General features: G+C 35.8%; 2 protein-coding genes, 1 long non-coding RNA gene and 1 other non-coding gene across 5 annotated transcripts in view; 3 read left to right on the forward strand and 1 right to left on the reverse strand.

Moving 5' to 3' along the window:
* The window catches only part of LOC111459753, an 11,736-nt gene extending 1,117 nt beyond the window's left edge, over nucleotides 1-10,619 (reverse strand). Inside the window, exons 1-13 of one of the 2 annotated variants that reach the window (XM_023102785.1) lie at nucleotides 10,293-10,619; nucleotides 9,337-10,056; nucleotides 8,010-8,210; nucleotides 7,578-7,889; nucleotides 7,036-7,157; nucleotides 5,486-6,586; nucleotides 4,946-5,087; nucleotides 4,685-4,844; nucleotides 4,364-4,527; nucleotides 3,630-3,715; nucleotides 3,374-3,473; nucleotides 1,599-1,660; nucleotides 586-745 (exon numbers count right to left, since the gene is read on the reverse strand). In XM_023102785.1, coding sequence (XP_022958553.1) covers nucleotides 586-745; nucleotides 1,599-1,660; nucleotides 3,374-3,473; nucleotides 3,630-3,715; nucleotides 4,364-4,527; nucleotides 4,685-4,844; nucleotides 4,946-5,087; nucleotides 5,486-6,586; nucleotides 7,036-7,157; nucleotides 7,578-7,889; nucleotides 8,010-8,210; nucleotides 9,337-10,056; nucleotides 10,293-10,454 — 3,492 coding nt within the window. In that variant the 5' untranslated portion in view covers nucleotides 10,455-10,619. Of the gene's footprint in view, nucleotides 1-585; nucleotides 746-1,598; nucleotides 1,661-3,373; nucleotides 3,474-3,629; nucleotides 3,716-4,363; nucleotides 4,528-4,682; nucleotides 4,845-4,945; nucleotides 5,088-5,485; nucleotides 6,587-7,035; nucleotides 7,158-7,577; nucleotides 7,890-8,009; nucleotides 8,211-9,336; nucleotides 10,057-10,292 lie in introns of those variants that run through there. The other variant, XM_023102786.1, reaches the window with a different exon arrangement.
* Nucleotides 10,620-11,390: 771 nt separating this feature from the next.
* Nucleotides 11,391-11,495, forward strand: LOC111459869. The gene has a single exon (XR_002713344.1). It is a non-coding gene; the product is annotated as a U6 spliceosomal RNA (small nuclear RNA).
* A 713-nt stretch (nucleotides 11,496-12,208) lies between these two features.
* Nucleotides 12,209-14,028, forward strand: LOC111459593 (inactive protein RESTRICTED TEV MOVEMENT 2-like). The gene is made up of 2 exons (XM_023102577.1): nucleotides 12,209-12,358; nucleotides 13,435-14,028. Exons 1-2 carry the CDS (start codon nucleotides 12,262-12,264, stop codon nucleotides 13,956-13,958), a joined length of 621 nt encoding a protein of 206 aa, XP_022958345.1. The 5' UTR covers nucleotides 12,209-12,261; the 3' UTR covers nucleotides 13,959-14,028.
* A 686-nt stretch (nucleotides 14,029-14,714) lies between these two features.
* LOC111459634 lies at nucleotides 14,715-15,461 on the forward strand. Its single transcript, XR_002713323.1, has 2 exons — nucleotides 14,715-14,858; nucleotides 15,121-15,461. It is a non-coding gene; the product is annotated as an uncharacterized LOC111459634 (long non-coding RNA).
* Nucleotides 15,462-15,770: the final 309 nt, after the last annotated feature.

Below are 15,770 nucleotides of genomic sequence, written 5' to 3' on the forward strand. Positions count from 1 at the left end.
TTTTTTTTTTTTTTTTTTTCTTTGTTCTTTTTTTAAAGAATAAAATAACTAGAAAGGTATTATATATTTTCAACCTCCGAACAGACACTAGATAACATTGTATATGTCGATTTCTATCAACTAGAACATGTCTGGCAAAGCAGTTTTTGTAAGACATTTATTGGATATCCCTAAAGGGACAGTTTTTATAAGACATTTAGGCTTTAGCATTCCTAAATGATAAAATAAACGTAATGAACAAGACAGTCCAAAACAGGTATCATGTCATGCTGAACACAAGAACATCAAGTACCCCGCACTGGAGGACAAGTTCCCCATTCATGAGTACGAAGGAAATGGATTCCAAATAACATGCGATGCAAGGGGAAGGTTTCTTCTCTTGATAGCATATTTTAATAAATGGCTTGCAATCTGAGACTACACTGCTTTGTCTATGAGCATGCTACAATATTTTGGACATTCGCCTAGAACTAAAGTATGAGTTCAAATGTCCCTTCCAAGGTAAAAAAAAATGAAACTCCTAACACTTCTATGATCGTAAGGAATTTCTACTTTTTAACAAGAAAAATCAAGAAAGCAGCTTACCTGAGACTTGTTGATCTCAGAAAGTCTCCTCGAAGAAGCTGCATTATCAACTTGAGTATTCCACATGTCACCAGTAAAACAACATCGGAGATCCAGTGCACATTGCAAGATTTGATTAATGATACCAGCCACAGATAGTGTTTCTTCAGATAAGAAACATCTGTAAGGTTATACATAAGAAATGTTAGGAACTCAGTTCTACAACTAATTTGAGGAGATTCTATGCTTGAAAAATGAGTGAATATTTTTTTAAATCACTTCATTCAGTAAAAGCAACCTAGGAAGCACATAAGTTGCTCAAAGGCTTGAGGGTCAAGTTGAAGGTCGAACACACCTCTAAATCACTTGAACCAGTCAGAAACACCTTGGACACATGTCAACAAGCCCGTCTATACTGTTATTTTGGACCAATTAATTTCTTAGTCCTTTGAGTTTTCCAAAAGGATCTTATTTGATCCTCTTATATTTCAAGTAGCAGTTATTTATTTATTTGGTGAGAAACAATTGAAAGGCAAAAAAAGAAAAGTCTAGAGGGAAGGGGCTGAGACAGTTCTTATTATTTATTCGATGGGAACTGTTTCAATGGCAATGAAGGAATGCCAAAAGTGATGTGGCTAAACATTATCGACGGTACTCTAGTGTAGCTTTTGTTGAAATATAACATAGGGTGTTCAAGATCATTGATAGAAGAATTTTTTCAAAATAGTGCATGGTTTCCCTTTCATCCCAACTTTTCAGGGTTCAACAAACAATTTCTTTTTTCTTTTTACAAATCTAGACTTAATTTGATTTTGTACAACTGGGGAAATATTTTGTAACCTTTGTTGTCTAGAGCTTGGATTTCAACTCTTATCCTCACCTCTTTCAAGTTCCTACATTTTTCCAACCAAACATGTTTCTTCTTTTGGAAAAAAAAAATATACAGTTATTTCTTACCAAAAGTACAGAGTCAAGCATTCAAAAATAATCTTCTAGTTCCCCAAGATATTTCAAACTTTGAAATAGAATCTTACGTGTGAAATGCATCAGTTAAATAAGCCATATGCATTGACTCGAGATCCATCATATCTTTTGCCTACATAAAACAGAAGCATAATCAGACAGAAAAAACCAGTGTGTTTGAATGCATCAAACAAGGAAAATAATCAGTCTCCACTCTCTGGTCATGAATGATAAATAAAAACACTGATAACAACTTCAAAAGATCTCTCCCGTATTAATTGTTGAGATGGAGACTGCTTGGTCAAAAGTGCTCGAGATTTTTCTATATCAAAAGCAACACTATCTAGACTCTAGTATGGGATGCATTGGACAGTCAAGATATAAGATGTCTTAATACATGGAGAAATTAAGATGAAGAAAATTAAATTGACGTCGAGGAATACCTCAAAGCCGTTCGACAGAAAGTATCATGCATCAATGTAATTGTTGAAATTTGGCAGTTTGAAGTAATAAACCATTACAATGACGATTAAAATCTCATTCGTAATTCAGGTAGCTAAGACCAGTTTAGAACTTAAATTTAAAAACAGTTTCAAACAGTTTTTAGACGTAGCAATTTGTTTTACAGAATAATTAAAAATTTGGGAGCAAAAAATGGTCAATTGGAAACAATATTTCATTGTTTGCACGTATTTTCTAAATTTACTATTTACTAGGACAACCACTCCTCAAATCATAGATCGGATATCTATATAAACCACCAAACCATAAATTTAGACATGGTTTCAAAACTCCTCAAATCATAGATCGGATATCTATATAAACCACCAAACCATAAATTTAGACATGGTTTCAAAAACAAAAGCGAAGAGTTATTTTTCAGAATAACGCCTAAACAAGCACCCAAGAGACTCCAAACATAAAAACAAAAGCGAAGAGTTATTTTTCAGAATAACGCCTAAACAAGCACCCAAGAGACTCCAAACATGGAAACAATATTTCATTGTTTGCACGTATTTTCTAAATTTACTATTTACTAGGACAACCACTCCTCAAATCATAGATCGGATATCTATATAAACCACCAAACCATAAATTTAGACATGGTTTCAAAACTCCTCAAATCATAGATCGGATATCTATATAAACCACCAAACCATAAATTTAGACATGGTTTCAAAAACAAAAGCGAAGAGTTATTTTTCAGAATAACGCCTAAACAAGCACCCAAGAGACTCCAAACATAAAAACAAAAGCGAAGAGTTATTTTTCAGAATAACGCCTAAACAAGCACCCAAGAGACTCCAAACATGGAAACAATATTTCATTGTTTGCACGTATTTTCTAAATTTACTATTTACTAGGACAACCACTCCTCAAATCATAGATCGGATATCTATATAAACCACCAAACCATAAATTTAGACATGGTTTCAAAAACAAAAGCGAAGAGTTATTTTTCAGAATAACGCCTAAACAAGCACCCAAGAGACTCCAAACATCTCCTCATATTCTAACTCTGTCTCTCTCTCTCTCTCTCTCTCTCTCTCTCTCTATGTATATATGTGTGTGTATATATATATATATGTTCAATTATCTTAAAGTAAAGAATAAACACAAGAGAGTAACAAATTTGGACTGAAGATGGATAAAGAACACGTGAAGTCTTGGAAATAAATGAAAAGGGAGGGACACCCTTTTGATCGTTCACAAAAATATAGATATGTCCTTCAAAGAAAATAAAGTACATCGAACAACTCAATTACAAATCCTGAAGAGCAAGAAAAAGTGCCATACTCAACATAATATCTGACATTGATACATGGGATAAAACGTCCACTCATACCTTAAGTTGAAGAGATTGAAGAAATCTACACCAAGATAGATGTGATAATTGAGACTCCACATAATGCTGTAATACACATACAAAATGGCTGACTTCATGCCTGATCACAGAAGTGTGGAAGGAAAAAAAATAGTCAGAGGTACATATGAAACCACAAAAATAAAAATAAAAATTTAGTTTCTGGATGGAGTGAAAGAATGCCAACATTATGAGCAACACAAAAAAAGAGAAATTTGGGGCAATAAATCAGGAGTACCTAGTCTTCACCAAAACATTGAAATGCTGGATTTCCTGATTAATAGGTTTGGAGTGGCGATTCTGACTGATCAAGATACCCATGTCCTGTAAATCAAAGTTTGAAGCAAATTGCATAAGTTCCATTCATACTTCAAAGATGTTTAAGACACTTTTCAACTTCAACTGACTATTCATGCCAGCTGGACTAATATTATTCCCTAATGGAACGTCCTCTTATCTCCATCACTGCTGATGGAATTAAAAGCTGAATACTGGACTTTCAGTTGAAATGTTAAACCATCAGCTCTCTCCATCTAAGAGTTCTAGAAAGGGGAAAAAAATCATTCATATAACTTTGTTCGAGTCGATCTACTAATAAAAAAGAAGGGCTCACAGTAAGACAAGAGGAAACAAGAGCATGCACCTAAGATATCGATTTAAAAGGTTGAGGGAAAAATAGCTTAAGGAAGAATAATTTGATTTAGTTAAATTGAAAAGGGCATTTAAAAGTATAAACAGTTTTTTTCATAAAAGTCATAACATGTTCAAAATGAAATTTCGAGTATTGCCATTCACCCCCTTATCTGTTCTACACGCATCCAGAATTGCCCCCTCTGTATGCATTAAGGTCAAAAAGTTTAATGCTTGTTGTTTAATATCTCCTACGTTGCAACCAAAATCTTTTCTGGTTCTGACGCATATTTGTTTATCAGCTAACCCTTTAACGTATCGAATTAAAGGATATATCATGACCTTCAATGAGGACCAAACTTTGGTCAGAGAAAAAACAGCAAGCTTCACTTTAACATGAAAGCTGAAAATATCGGCATATATTTTCAATGCAGCAGGCGTCAAAATGATATTGATAGGCCACTCTACATGATATCCCAAACCTAGAAACTCAAATGAATCAATCCCTGCCATTTAGAAGAAGAAGCCATTAGGGGAAAATTATAAAAAATAATTCAAATATTAGTTTAAACCATCAAGTCCCAGATATTGAATTTAACTAAATTTGAGGACTATGAAACGGAAATAAAAGGAAGATATAATTTGAATGAATAAATAATACACCGATGGTTCCTTTGGAAAGAGGCAGAGTGCACTCTTCTTTGATGTAGACAAATAATCTATCCTTGTTGCGGTCATGTTCACACGATGACTTTTGAACAGACAATTCAAGATAACCTTGAATATCTTGAAGCTTACTATCTGCCTCTATGACACGCCACTTCTGTGCTTTCAAGGAGTCGCAGCAAATCAAAAAAGAATTTGATCAGCACTTTCAGTTCAGAAAAGATAACAAACTCAAAAAATTTGGCATGTATATATTACATGATTCCACAAAGATGTGATAAATGAATCTGCCCAGTCTGCTAGTTCCATAAAGTGATACCGCCGCAGTGCTAGAAGATGCTCTTGCAAATCAAATCCTTCATCTAGTAACTTTATAGTTAACTTGCTGACATATGTATATCTTTTTGCAAAGGTATAGGAATAACTATTACCCTTTATGACAAACATTCTCGGATGGATCGTTTAAGAGAAGCTTTGCAACTCACATAGACCTCAAGAAATAAACAACAACGAGTAAATGGAAAAGGAAATTTTTCTAGAAGCAAATAGTAGAACAATCAGTAGCATACACTAACCATATACACAAAATATTAGGATACAAGCAACGTGCAATGAAACTACAGCCATATTAATGTCTGATTTTCCAGCTTATAAGAAAAAACCGGCAAAATATTAGGAGAAACTGCAAATGCATTCTCAACAAAAGTAAAACATAAGTTACAGAGATGAGGTGTAATAAGATGCAATAAAGTACCAGATATAACCAAATAGACATCCAACATATTTGCATAAGGATACTGAAGGATTATTTCTTGCACTAAGCATTTGTGAATAACGTAATCAAGTGGCAACTCAAACAATCCTGAACAAGATAGCTTCTGCTCTTCAGCATTATTATCAACAGTTCTCTTGCTTGCTGTACAAAGTATAGTTTCCCAGCTCCTTCCACCAGAAACATTAGTTGAAATATTTTCTTTGTCATTGTAAGATATAGTATTGTCCACAAAAATATCCTCTCCACATCCTTGTTCACTAGAATCACTATTTTTATTATTGGAAGCAAGAGCTTGAGAGTTCCCACCACATAATGATTCAGCTCCAGAACTAGGCAGTATCTTTTCTGGGCATACCTTACACGGATCCTCTACGACAGAAAAATCAAAGAAAGGAAAAGATTGACCCAAGGCACTAGCATGCCTCTGATCAGGCTTGCTCATCTTAGGAAGGAAAACATTTCTTGTTACCATTGGATTCAAACTGAAAAACTTGCTAGAGTAATCAAGATTCTGTGGTTGTGCAAAAAACAAATTAGAAGCACGTGGAATATTATCAAGTTGATTGTTCAATGAGGCATCCTCTGCACCACTGGAATCACCAATCCTCTTCCTAGAAAGAGATAATTCTCCAATATGGACTCTAGAGTTTCTTCTGGTTTTCCTTAAATCAGAATCCAAGGAATGCATATCTGAATAACCAGTGCAGGTGACATCAGAATTCCACGACCAATTAGCCAAGTCAAAGAACAAAGATGTATCACTTGAATTTAAGGCATTTTTTTGCGATTGCACAACAAAATTTACATCATCTATCTTCGTAGAATTCCCATCCAAAACACTTCCTACATGAAATGGTCCTTCACAATCAGAAGCCTTCCTTAAAAAATTAATATTCAAATCATTCTTGGAGAAGCTTAAAGAAGAAAAATGATTTTCCTTTAGCACGCCCATGTTATTGTGAGGATCAATCTTTTGATCAAACTCAATTTCATCTTCACAGCTACTTGAAGATTTACATCCGGAGGAATCATACATCTCCATGGGTGAATTATACATGTCCACTGCAACATCAGCTGCATCTGATGAACTAATAGAGTCATCATGATCTGTGTTATCTTTTAACCTGAACCAGATAAATAAGAAAAAGTTGATAAATTAAAAATGAGGAAAATTAGTCAACAGCTTGAAAGATTAATAAAATGAGAAACACTGAACAAAAATGATTAAGCGACAGCCTCCACAGAGCCCTAAAATTAGAGCCAAAAAGCTCTGCATGTGTGCACATCGGAGCAAAAGCATCTAGATGCACAATCATTTTTCTTGATTGGAGCCTATTTTTGTTCTGGTTTAGCTCTTTTTGTTAGAAGTTTGTTTTTTGTATCCCTGTTGTATTCTTTCATTTTCATTTTATTCTCAATGAAAGTTTGGCACTATGCACTACATCAAAAAAAATTAATAATAAAAACAAAAAACAGAAAAGAATCTACATGCAACTTGCAAGGACTTGTGTACGTCTATACCATGCAATGGACACACGCACTCTTAGAAGGAACCGACAGTATATGATATTACATTTTTGAGCTCTTGTCCACTTCTGGAACAAATAGGCTATTTCCTGATTTAACTGACAAAGGTGCACTTATTCCTCCTCCAACATGAGGAAAGATCAGAGATACTGCATCACCTGGAACCATCTGTTAAAAAAAGATATTCACAAGACTGATATAAAAACACAATCAGAACAAATTGTAGGGCAGCAAAACATATGATATGTTGGTAGAAAGTATAACGAAGAAATTGGTGTAGGTTAGATATTTTGAAGTTTGTTTAACCTCGTGTTCCACAATCTACCGTGTTAAGAGATTTATGAATAATTTTCAGGGTAATAAGGCATGAAAATGAGGAAAATAAATACACAACCCTTAAGTTATACCATGAACTACCTAGCGGCTCCAACTGATGCAACAAAAACCATGCTTTCCTCAACTCAAAATTGAGTAATTTATACAATTTTTTTAATAACTGGGGAATCAGGAGACCACTCCTTACATCATGATGCTTGTTGCCCACCACTCACTAATCCTCCAAGATGCATATTACAGCATTCAGATTACCTGCTCATATCTGAACTCTATTTTTGTCAGAAGATTATCAAGTTTTTTCTGCATCCTTTCATAGTAAACGTCCCTTGCAGAAACCCTGGCCTCAACATTTTCTTTGCTGAAAGAGATTACAGATTCGTAGTACACATGATTACTAGAAAAGCCAGTCCAACAAGGAAGAAAATCATCGTAAGTACATTCTGCAGTGGCAACAGAAGTACCAAATTCAAGTAATTTCACTAGTACTTGAAGCTGCTGACCAGCTCTGAGAAGTGGAAGCAATAATTCCTTCATAAAACAAGGAACAGGGACTCCTTCTCTCTCCTACAGGGAATGATACAGAACAATGAACATCAAACTCAAATAAAGGAAACCACAATAGATGAGGAAACAAAACTGCTAACTGCTTCCAAATTAACAAAGAATAACAAATAATAAAACTACCCTTGTACATGCTAGTGGAAAACTGGAGATTCCAGCAGTATTGAGATTAGGAGTTTTAATGTCATCATATTCAACAACAAACTCTGCATAAGGGTCAACAACTTCGGCTTTGTATATCCATGATCTAATAAAGGCACAATATGGTTCACATGAGCGGAGGAACAGAAACTTGAGTACAGCGCAATGAGCAGGATCAGCAACCTAAGAAGGATAGCAAAAGTTGTTATGTTTATTACAGGAGTCATAAGAAGATATGACACAATATAAACAAATTACTTCTTTGATATGAGGCAACGAAGGTTCATAGAACAAAATTATAAGGGATAAGGTAAGAAATCCAATCACAGGAAAATGCAATATACCAATTAAGCATAGACATAAATATGCATATGAAGAAGCTTAAGTGACCACAAATTTTATGCATGCCCCCAAGTTGGTATCAACAGAAACGAGTGGCAATGTCCCAAAAATATCTTAACTTGTGCAAATGGATTCCCAAGAGATGGAGAAACGCTGAAACCCAGTTCTTCCAAATATTTGAGGCACAAATTGAAGCACCTTCACCATTTCATTAAAGTCAGATACCAATAAAAGATTCATCTACATTGCCTAAATAACAAACCAAGAAACCCCAAGGTTGCCAAAACTAAAAGAAAATTGCTTAAACCAAAGCATACGAAAGGACAATGTGTCAATAACCTATAACGATCACCAACCAAAATTCTGCAAACACAAACAATACAGTAGTATGCAAGAAGACAAGCAATTCCCTTCATTACAGTAATTCATATTAACCTTATCAGAAGCCATCAACCAAGTTTAAAAATTCATCTTGGAAGGCTCTTATCAATTTTAGACTACACAGACAACCTCCCCCAACTGCAACCCCAGTCGTTCTCTTCACACTACACATTTTGTTAAAGGATTCATTTTCTCTTGAAAATCCCCAGCACCTGAGCCCCCGGGAATGGGCTCCCAACCATCTAAACATGGAGGTCTAAGCATCCATGTGATTATTGAGAGTCTTCCTCCAGCAAACCAATGAAGCAATTTCCAACTATCTGATCATTTTTCACCACTCCCGTCCAAAAAAAAAATGGTTCTTCCCGAGGGCCGCCAGTGGCTGACAGGATAAGAAAATCAAGAAGCCATGATAACCTTTTCTTTCTTAATCCCTTTTCAGTTATCTCCTGATATAAAGATTATTCTTAACCTTGAAGTAACTTAATTAGTACCAGAAGAAATATTCATGCACAACAAATTATTAGGACTCAATGAGAGAAACACATTACAAGTCAGACAAGGAAGATATTTCAGTTTACCGCACCTGGAGTTGTGTGTACAAATATGTTAGCAAGTCTCCTCCCCAATAAAAGTTACAAAATTCAGAGGTCGCCTTATCAATGAGGTCTTGAAATGGTAACGATGAGAAGCCATTAGCTACATTTTGCAATTTACATATGTTTCCAAGTACTTCAATCTGAATTCTCAATTCCCTTGTATGAAGGTACACCTCTAATAATGTTATGTCAGAATGCACCGCGCTCATAAGACATCCTTCCACTGATGATCCGTGAAAAGACGCATCGAACTCTTTTGGCGTTCTTCTCAAACCTACTGAGGCATGCAACGAATCTAATGCACACGTATAGCCTTCCAAAATCTTTCTCAGTGCAACTGCAAATGCCTGATTAACAAGACTCTTTCGGGAGCATTCTTTCCCTCTCACATCACTGCCATCGTTACTTCTGCATTTTTCGACCTTACGTAGATAACTCTTATGATTAAACGCTTCATCCATACCCAATTCAGTAAAGTGGTCTACGAATTTATGAAGAAGGAAAACTAAAAACCCAACGCAGCCAATCAACCTGAGTATCTTTCCCAAAGCGTGCGTACTTGAAATGCGATTCCATAGAGATGGAATTTGATGGAATGTCCTGTCGGAAGGATCAGAACAAAAGGCAGCAGATAACTTTTCCACGCTGATAAGTGCTGACTCCAACCCTTGCAGTGCGTTCATCGCCAATCTAACCAAGCTTGCCTCCTGAAACAAAAATTCGTCGTTTCAATTGTTTTAGAACCAAAGATATCTCATTCTTCAAAGATCAACGCTTAAGCAAATTGATCCTCGAATGCTACAATATGCAGATGTACCAACAGAATGACAATGCGGAACCTTAAGAATACAACAAGTAAAATCGATAAAAGTGAGAAGAACTAGCAGATTGTAATTCTAAAAAACGAGGGATAAATGTAAAGAACAGGAACAAGAGAACTTACGGAGACTGAAGAGGAAGAGACGCCATTACTACTACGAGAAGGGAGCTGAGATTGTTGGGTTTGTGAAGGGATGGATTCCCAAGTTCTAGGAGGAAGCCATGGATCTTCCACCTTCAAACTCTCAAGCATAGATTGGAAATTCAAATTGGTGTCGACCGCCATAGTCTCTACTTCAATGCTAAAATACCGCCATTAATTCGATCATTTCAGAACTGCTTCGTGGGAACAAAGGGAAGCTACTGAGTAGAATCCATGGCAGAAATTAGCAAACCACTGCAAGCTGTTTGGATTCAAGGGTGAAGCGCGACCTCCCTCCCCTCCCTCCAAATTTTTCGAGTTATTTTCACAAATAGCCCTTTTTACTTTATTAATATAAAAATAACCTCCTTTTAGTAATTTTGATAATTTTGAGTTTTGACACCTCAAATGACTAACATACCCTTTGCCTCCGCCGCTTTTAGTAGATATTCGCGGCTTAAAGAATATGTTGAGTTTATTTAATATGGGTAAATTGGACATTTCGATACCCAGTTAATTGATCACAGAACTAATATTGTCTTATTATTGAAAAATAATTTTTTTACATTTTAAATAATATTTAAAAAACCAAAATTAAAAAATTAAAGAAAACAAAATACATATCATATGATACGAAAATTGGACAAAATACCCATATAAATAATTATAGACGTCAATCTAACCTAAATTGAAAATAGGTGTTTATGACTAGAACGCTTGTATAGATTCAAATCGGGAAAACCTGACTTTTTAGTCAAAAATATATGTCAATTGCCACTGAACTAAGCCCGACTCTAACTGTAATCTTCATTGCTAAATATTTATAAACTAAAAAAATCCTAAATTGAGTCGTACTTATATGTCAACCTATATATTAATCGAATATACATGTCAATTATCACCGAGCTAAGCTCGGTTTGACTCAAATCTTCATTCCTACATGTTTCTAAACTAAAAAAACTAAAATTTCGTCATACCTATATGTCAACCTAGACATTAGATTTGCGTCAATTTTTTAGTTCAACAATATTTAAGGTAAAAATAATCAAACATCGGACTTTTAATAAAAGATATCATGCCGATTATCACGGGGGACATCCAATAAAATTGGAACGATACAAAGTAGATTAGCATAGCCTCTGCGCAAGGATGACATGCACAAATCGAGAAGATGTCTCTATCTTGCTCATGTCTCAACTTGTCTTCAATACCCACATTCGCGTGGTAGTGTGTTGGATAATGCATCGTCCTCCTCAATCGCATCATGACACTTTCTATATTAGCCTATATGTGGCCAAATAGACGTCTCTTGAGGGATGTCGCTTTGCCTGTCATGATGTGAGGGTCACAACCTACTCTTTTCATAGTATGGTTGTGACATTCTCTCCCACTTAACTTAGTCATCGTCCTCGATGACTTACTCGGGGCACAATTGTATTGAGTTAACTTTGATTAGACACAAATCTCAAAAAAAAAAAAAAACCCTAAATTGAGGCGTACATATATGTCAAACGAGACATTAGATCTGTTAACCAAAGGTTCGTGCTTTCATTTTCAACATGTGATCTCGTAGTTAAAAACACGTCGGCTATCACCCAGCTAAGCTCGATTTGACTCGAGAACCATTTGAGAATCAAAGGGAATCTTTGTAGTTATAAATATACAATTAAAGGAAGATTCAAAGCTTAATGGCGAATTAATAAACAAAAAGATGCCCATCTTAGGTTATTATATTCCATTGAATGTTACTTGAGATTAGAAAACAAGGCATATACACCAAGGAAGCTAAAGAACCTTGAGCTCCCCCCACACCAAGAAATATGTTGAAGCCCTTTTTGATGCTCATAAGCAACCTCTCGTTGCATCCTCCTCTCTCTATAAAGCCTAAACTAAACCCTAACCCTTTCTTCCACTTCCATTCAGCTAACGTATTGATCCAATTTGAAACCAAATGGCTCCCAAAAACCAGCCCACTTATGAAGATTTTGAACCTCTGGTTGAAGCTTCTGAAGAAGATGGCTGCAGCATTCTCTCCCTACACGTTCCTGGTTTGTCCTTTTCTTTAACGATAACGGGTTGTCTCATATGGAGAAACTATGGTTCGGTTAGATAGCTATTTGGTTCTTAATTTAGGGTTTGAGAATGTAGCTCGTGAACTGTGAGATCTCATGTTGGTTGGAGAAGGGAACGATGTATTCTTTATAAAGATATGTAAACCTCTCCCTAACAGACACGTTTTAAAACCACGAGGCTGATAGTCATATTGTCCGCTTTGTCCTGTTAAGTATCGTCATCAGTCTTATGATTTTAAAACGTGCGTCTGTTTGGGAAAGGTCTTCACACCTTTATAAAGAATACATCGTTCCCCTCTCCAACCGATGTGGGATTTTTGTAAAGGTATAGAAATCTCTTTCTATCAAATGCGTTTTAAAATCGTGAGGCTGACAGTGATATTGTCCGCTTTGGCCCGTTACGTGTCGCCGTTAGCCTCACAGTTTTAAAACGTGTTTGCTAAGGAGAGGTTTCTACACCCTTATAAAGAATATATCGTTCCCATCTCCAACCGATGTGAGATCTTTAGAAAGGTGTAGAAACTTTTCCCTAGTAGACACGTTTTAAAATCGGTGAAGCCCACAACAGTATTGTTTGCTTTGGCCTGTTACGTATCGCCGTCAGCCTCATGGTTTTAAAAGTGTTTTAAAAACGATGAGGGCGACAGTGATATTGTTCGCTTTGGCCTGTTACGTATCGTCATCAACCTCATGATTTTAAAACGTGTTTGCTAACGAGAAGTTTCCACACCCTTATAAGGAATACATCGTTCCCCTCTCCAACTGACGTGGAATCTTTATAAGGGTGTAGAAACCTCTCCCTAGTGGACGCATTTTAAAATCGTGAGGCTGACGATGATATTGTCAGCTTTGGCTCGTTACATATAGTCGTTAACGTCACGGTTTTAAAACGCGTATGTTAGGTAGAAGTTTCCACACCCTTAATGTTTCGTTTCTCTCTTCAACCAACGTGGGATTTGACATTAGCATTTTCAAGATATAAATTGAGTTTTATAAACTAAAGCAGACAATATCTAGTAGTAGCTTAGTTCTCTTATTCTGCACTGCTACAGGTTTCCGCAGAGAGCAAATTCGGGTTCAAGTATCCTCCACAAGAAAGCTGAGGATCTCCGGCGAGCGGCCTTACCAGAACAAGACATGGCAGCGTTTCCACAAGGAGTTTGAAATCCCATCAAACTGCACCACCTCTAATATTACAGCCAAGTACAAGGACGGCATCCTTCATGTCCGTCAGCCATTGCAGCCACAGGACGTGTCGGAGCCGCCACGCACGGCAGCTCCCAACCCACCGCCACCACAGCAGCAGCAGCAAAATGGCCAGCAACAAGCTGAGGAACCAGAGAAGAAGAGCAGCCCAGCCGCCAATGGAAAAGCGGAAGCCAAAAGCAATAGAGAAAGAGAAGGAAGTACTTGCAATGGTGACAAGATCAGTGGTCGAGCTGGGCGGCTGAAGGAGGTGGCTCCTGGATTGTTGGGGAAGTTTATTTTGCCTGTTTTGGCGGCTGTGTTGCTTTTCCTGTTGGCTAAGAGGCTGGATCAGAACATGGCTGGTGGAGCCGGAGAATCTCGGCTGTGAATCGTGTAATAATGGTGGCTGGTTTTGAAAATTTCCACAATAAATAATAAATTGTTAATCTTTACTATAATTTTATTATATCGTTGAAAACATTTACTTTTTTTAAATTATGTCGAAAAAATTAAATATATAAAATAAAGGCAAAATTCATAGCAAAATCACAAAAGTAGGAATGTTCTCTGAGTTAAATTGAAACATTTTTTTTATGACTTTTATTAAATAATGAATAAAATTGGATTCTTTTTTTTTAGTAATTTATTTTAAACTTTTATTTATAATGAAAAGTAAAATATTTAAAAGAAATTTATTTATTTATTTATTTATTTTCAAACTTTAAATTACGATTAATAAATTAATTTAACACATATATATTTTTTAAAAAGTTTTTTGTAATTATAAAATTTTGTTTTGAAGAACATCAAAAAATTGAAGAAAAAAAAACAAATAATGAAAAAACAATTATAGAATTAAATAAAATTACTATTATTATTATTATATATATATTTTATTATAAACTAGTTTAAAATTTTAAAATCTAACCGTAGTAAGGACAACGGTGAAAATTAGACTGATATATATATGTTATATATATATAACCATGTAAAAGTACCAAATGGGCCTCACGGAACTCCAAAAAGTTCGCATCATTATCGAGGGTATTTTCGATAATAGTAGTCATTCCCAGGAATACGAGGTGGGTGGAAATTATAAATACCCGAAAGGCGTTAGGGTTGCGCATTATACTCTTCTTCCGCCCCCAATATATTGCTCTCTCTCTCTCTCCCTCTGTTTCTTGCCCTTAGCGTTTTGCGGAAGCTTTGGTTTCTCGAACGCTACCTCAATGCTGCATTGTTCTCACTGTCTCATACACTGCGAAGCCGATCGCTTCGATGACTTCGTGTGAGAATCCTCCTCGATCTTCTTCGCTTTTCTGTCCTGCTGTGTTTATATGCATATACTCTTCGTTGTTGTTCGCGTTGCTTTTTGTTTGTTTGTCCTAATTTATTGTTCCGATTGCTACTCCTTTTATTCTGCTCATTCGATCCAGTAATTCGACCTTTTTTGTTGTTGATTCTTTTCGCTAGAATTTGATTTCTGTGTTTTTTTGTCTCTCGGTTGAAATCGATTCGTTGTTTCTTATGGTTTTAGCACCGATTGGCAGATGTTGTTCGGGCTGCGGTAAGGTGCTTGGCCAGTTCTTTGGAGGAAAATACATTGATCATAGCAAACCTATGCTCGGAAAGGACACGAAATTGAAGAAGAGGAAAACCGAGAAGAAGCAGAAACATGAGAAGATTGAAATGGATTCCGCGGATCTGCAACTCGCAACATGATTTTTTTCACGGCAGTTTTGACTAATAACGACTTAAAACTCAACAATTATTTGAATCATCACCAAATTTTTTCTAAAGGAACTATTATTCTGAGACATTGATCCTCCGACGTTTTCGAGTTCCAGTTTGTTGCCCTATTTTGTTCGCAATCAATAATGGCTCTCTCCTGGTAATTGGAATAAGTTCTTTACAATAATTCATATTCATAATATTTATCAAAACTCAATTGAACTTTGATTAGAATAAAAATCAACGACTCACTTACTGAACCATTTCTCTCCCTCCAATGGAAGCAGAAGCAAAATCAAAAGCAGAGAGGAATTTTTTTTTTGTTGTTAGTGAAAACAAGCCGATACAAAACCTCATAAATGTAAAGCAAAATAAAATTAAAAGGTTGAGCAGGCGCATCAATTCCTTCCCATTCATTAGTTGCAAATGTAATGATTTTAGTTTTTTTTTTTTTTTTAACAAAAAAAAA

This window comes from Cucurbita moschata, unplaced genomic scaffold (genome assembly GCF_002738365.1).
Source record: "Cucurbita moschata cultivar Rifu unplaced genomic scaffold, Cmos_1.0 Cmo_Scf00022, whole genome shotgun sequence".
Classification (NCBI taxonomy): Eukaryota; Viridiplantae; Streptophyta; class Magnoliopsida; order Cucurbitales; family Cucurbitaceae; genus Cucurbita; species Cucurbita moschata.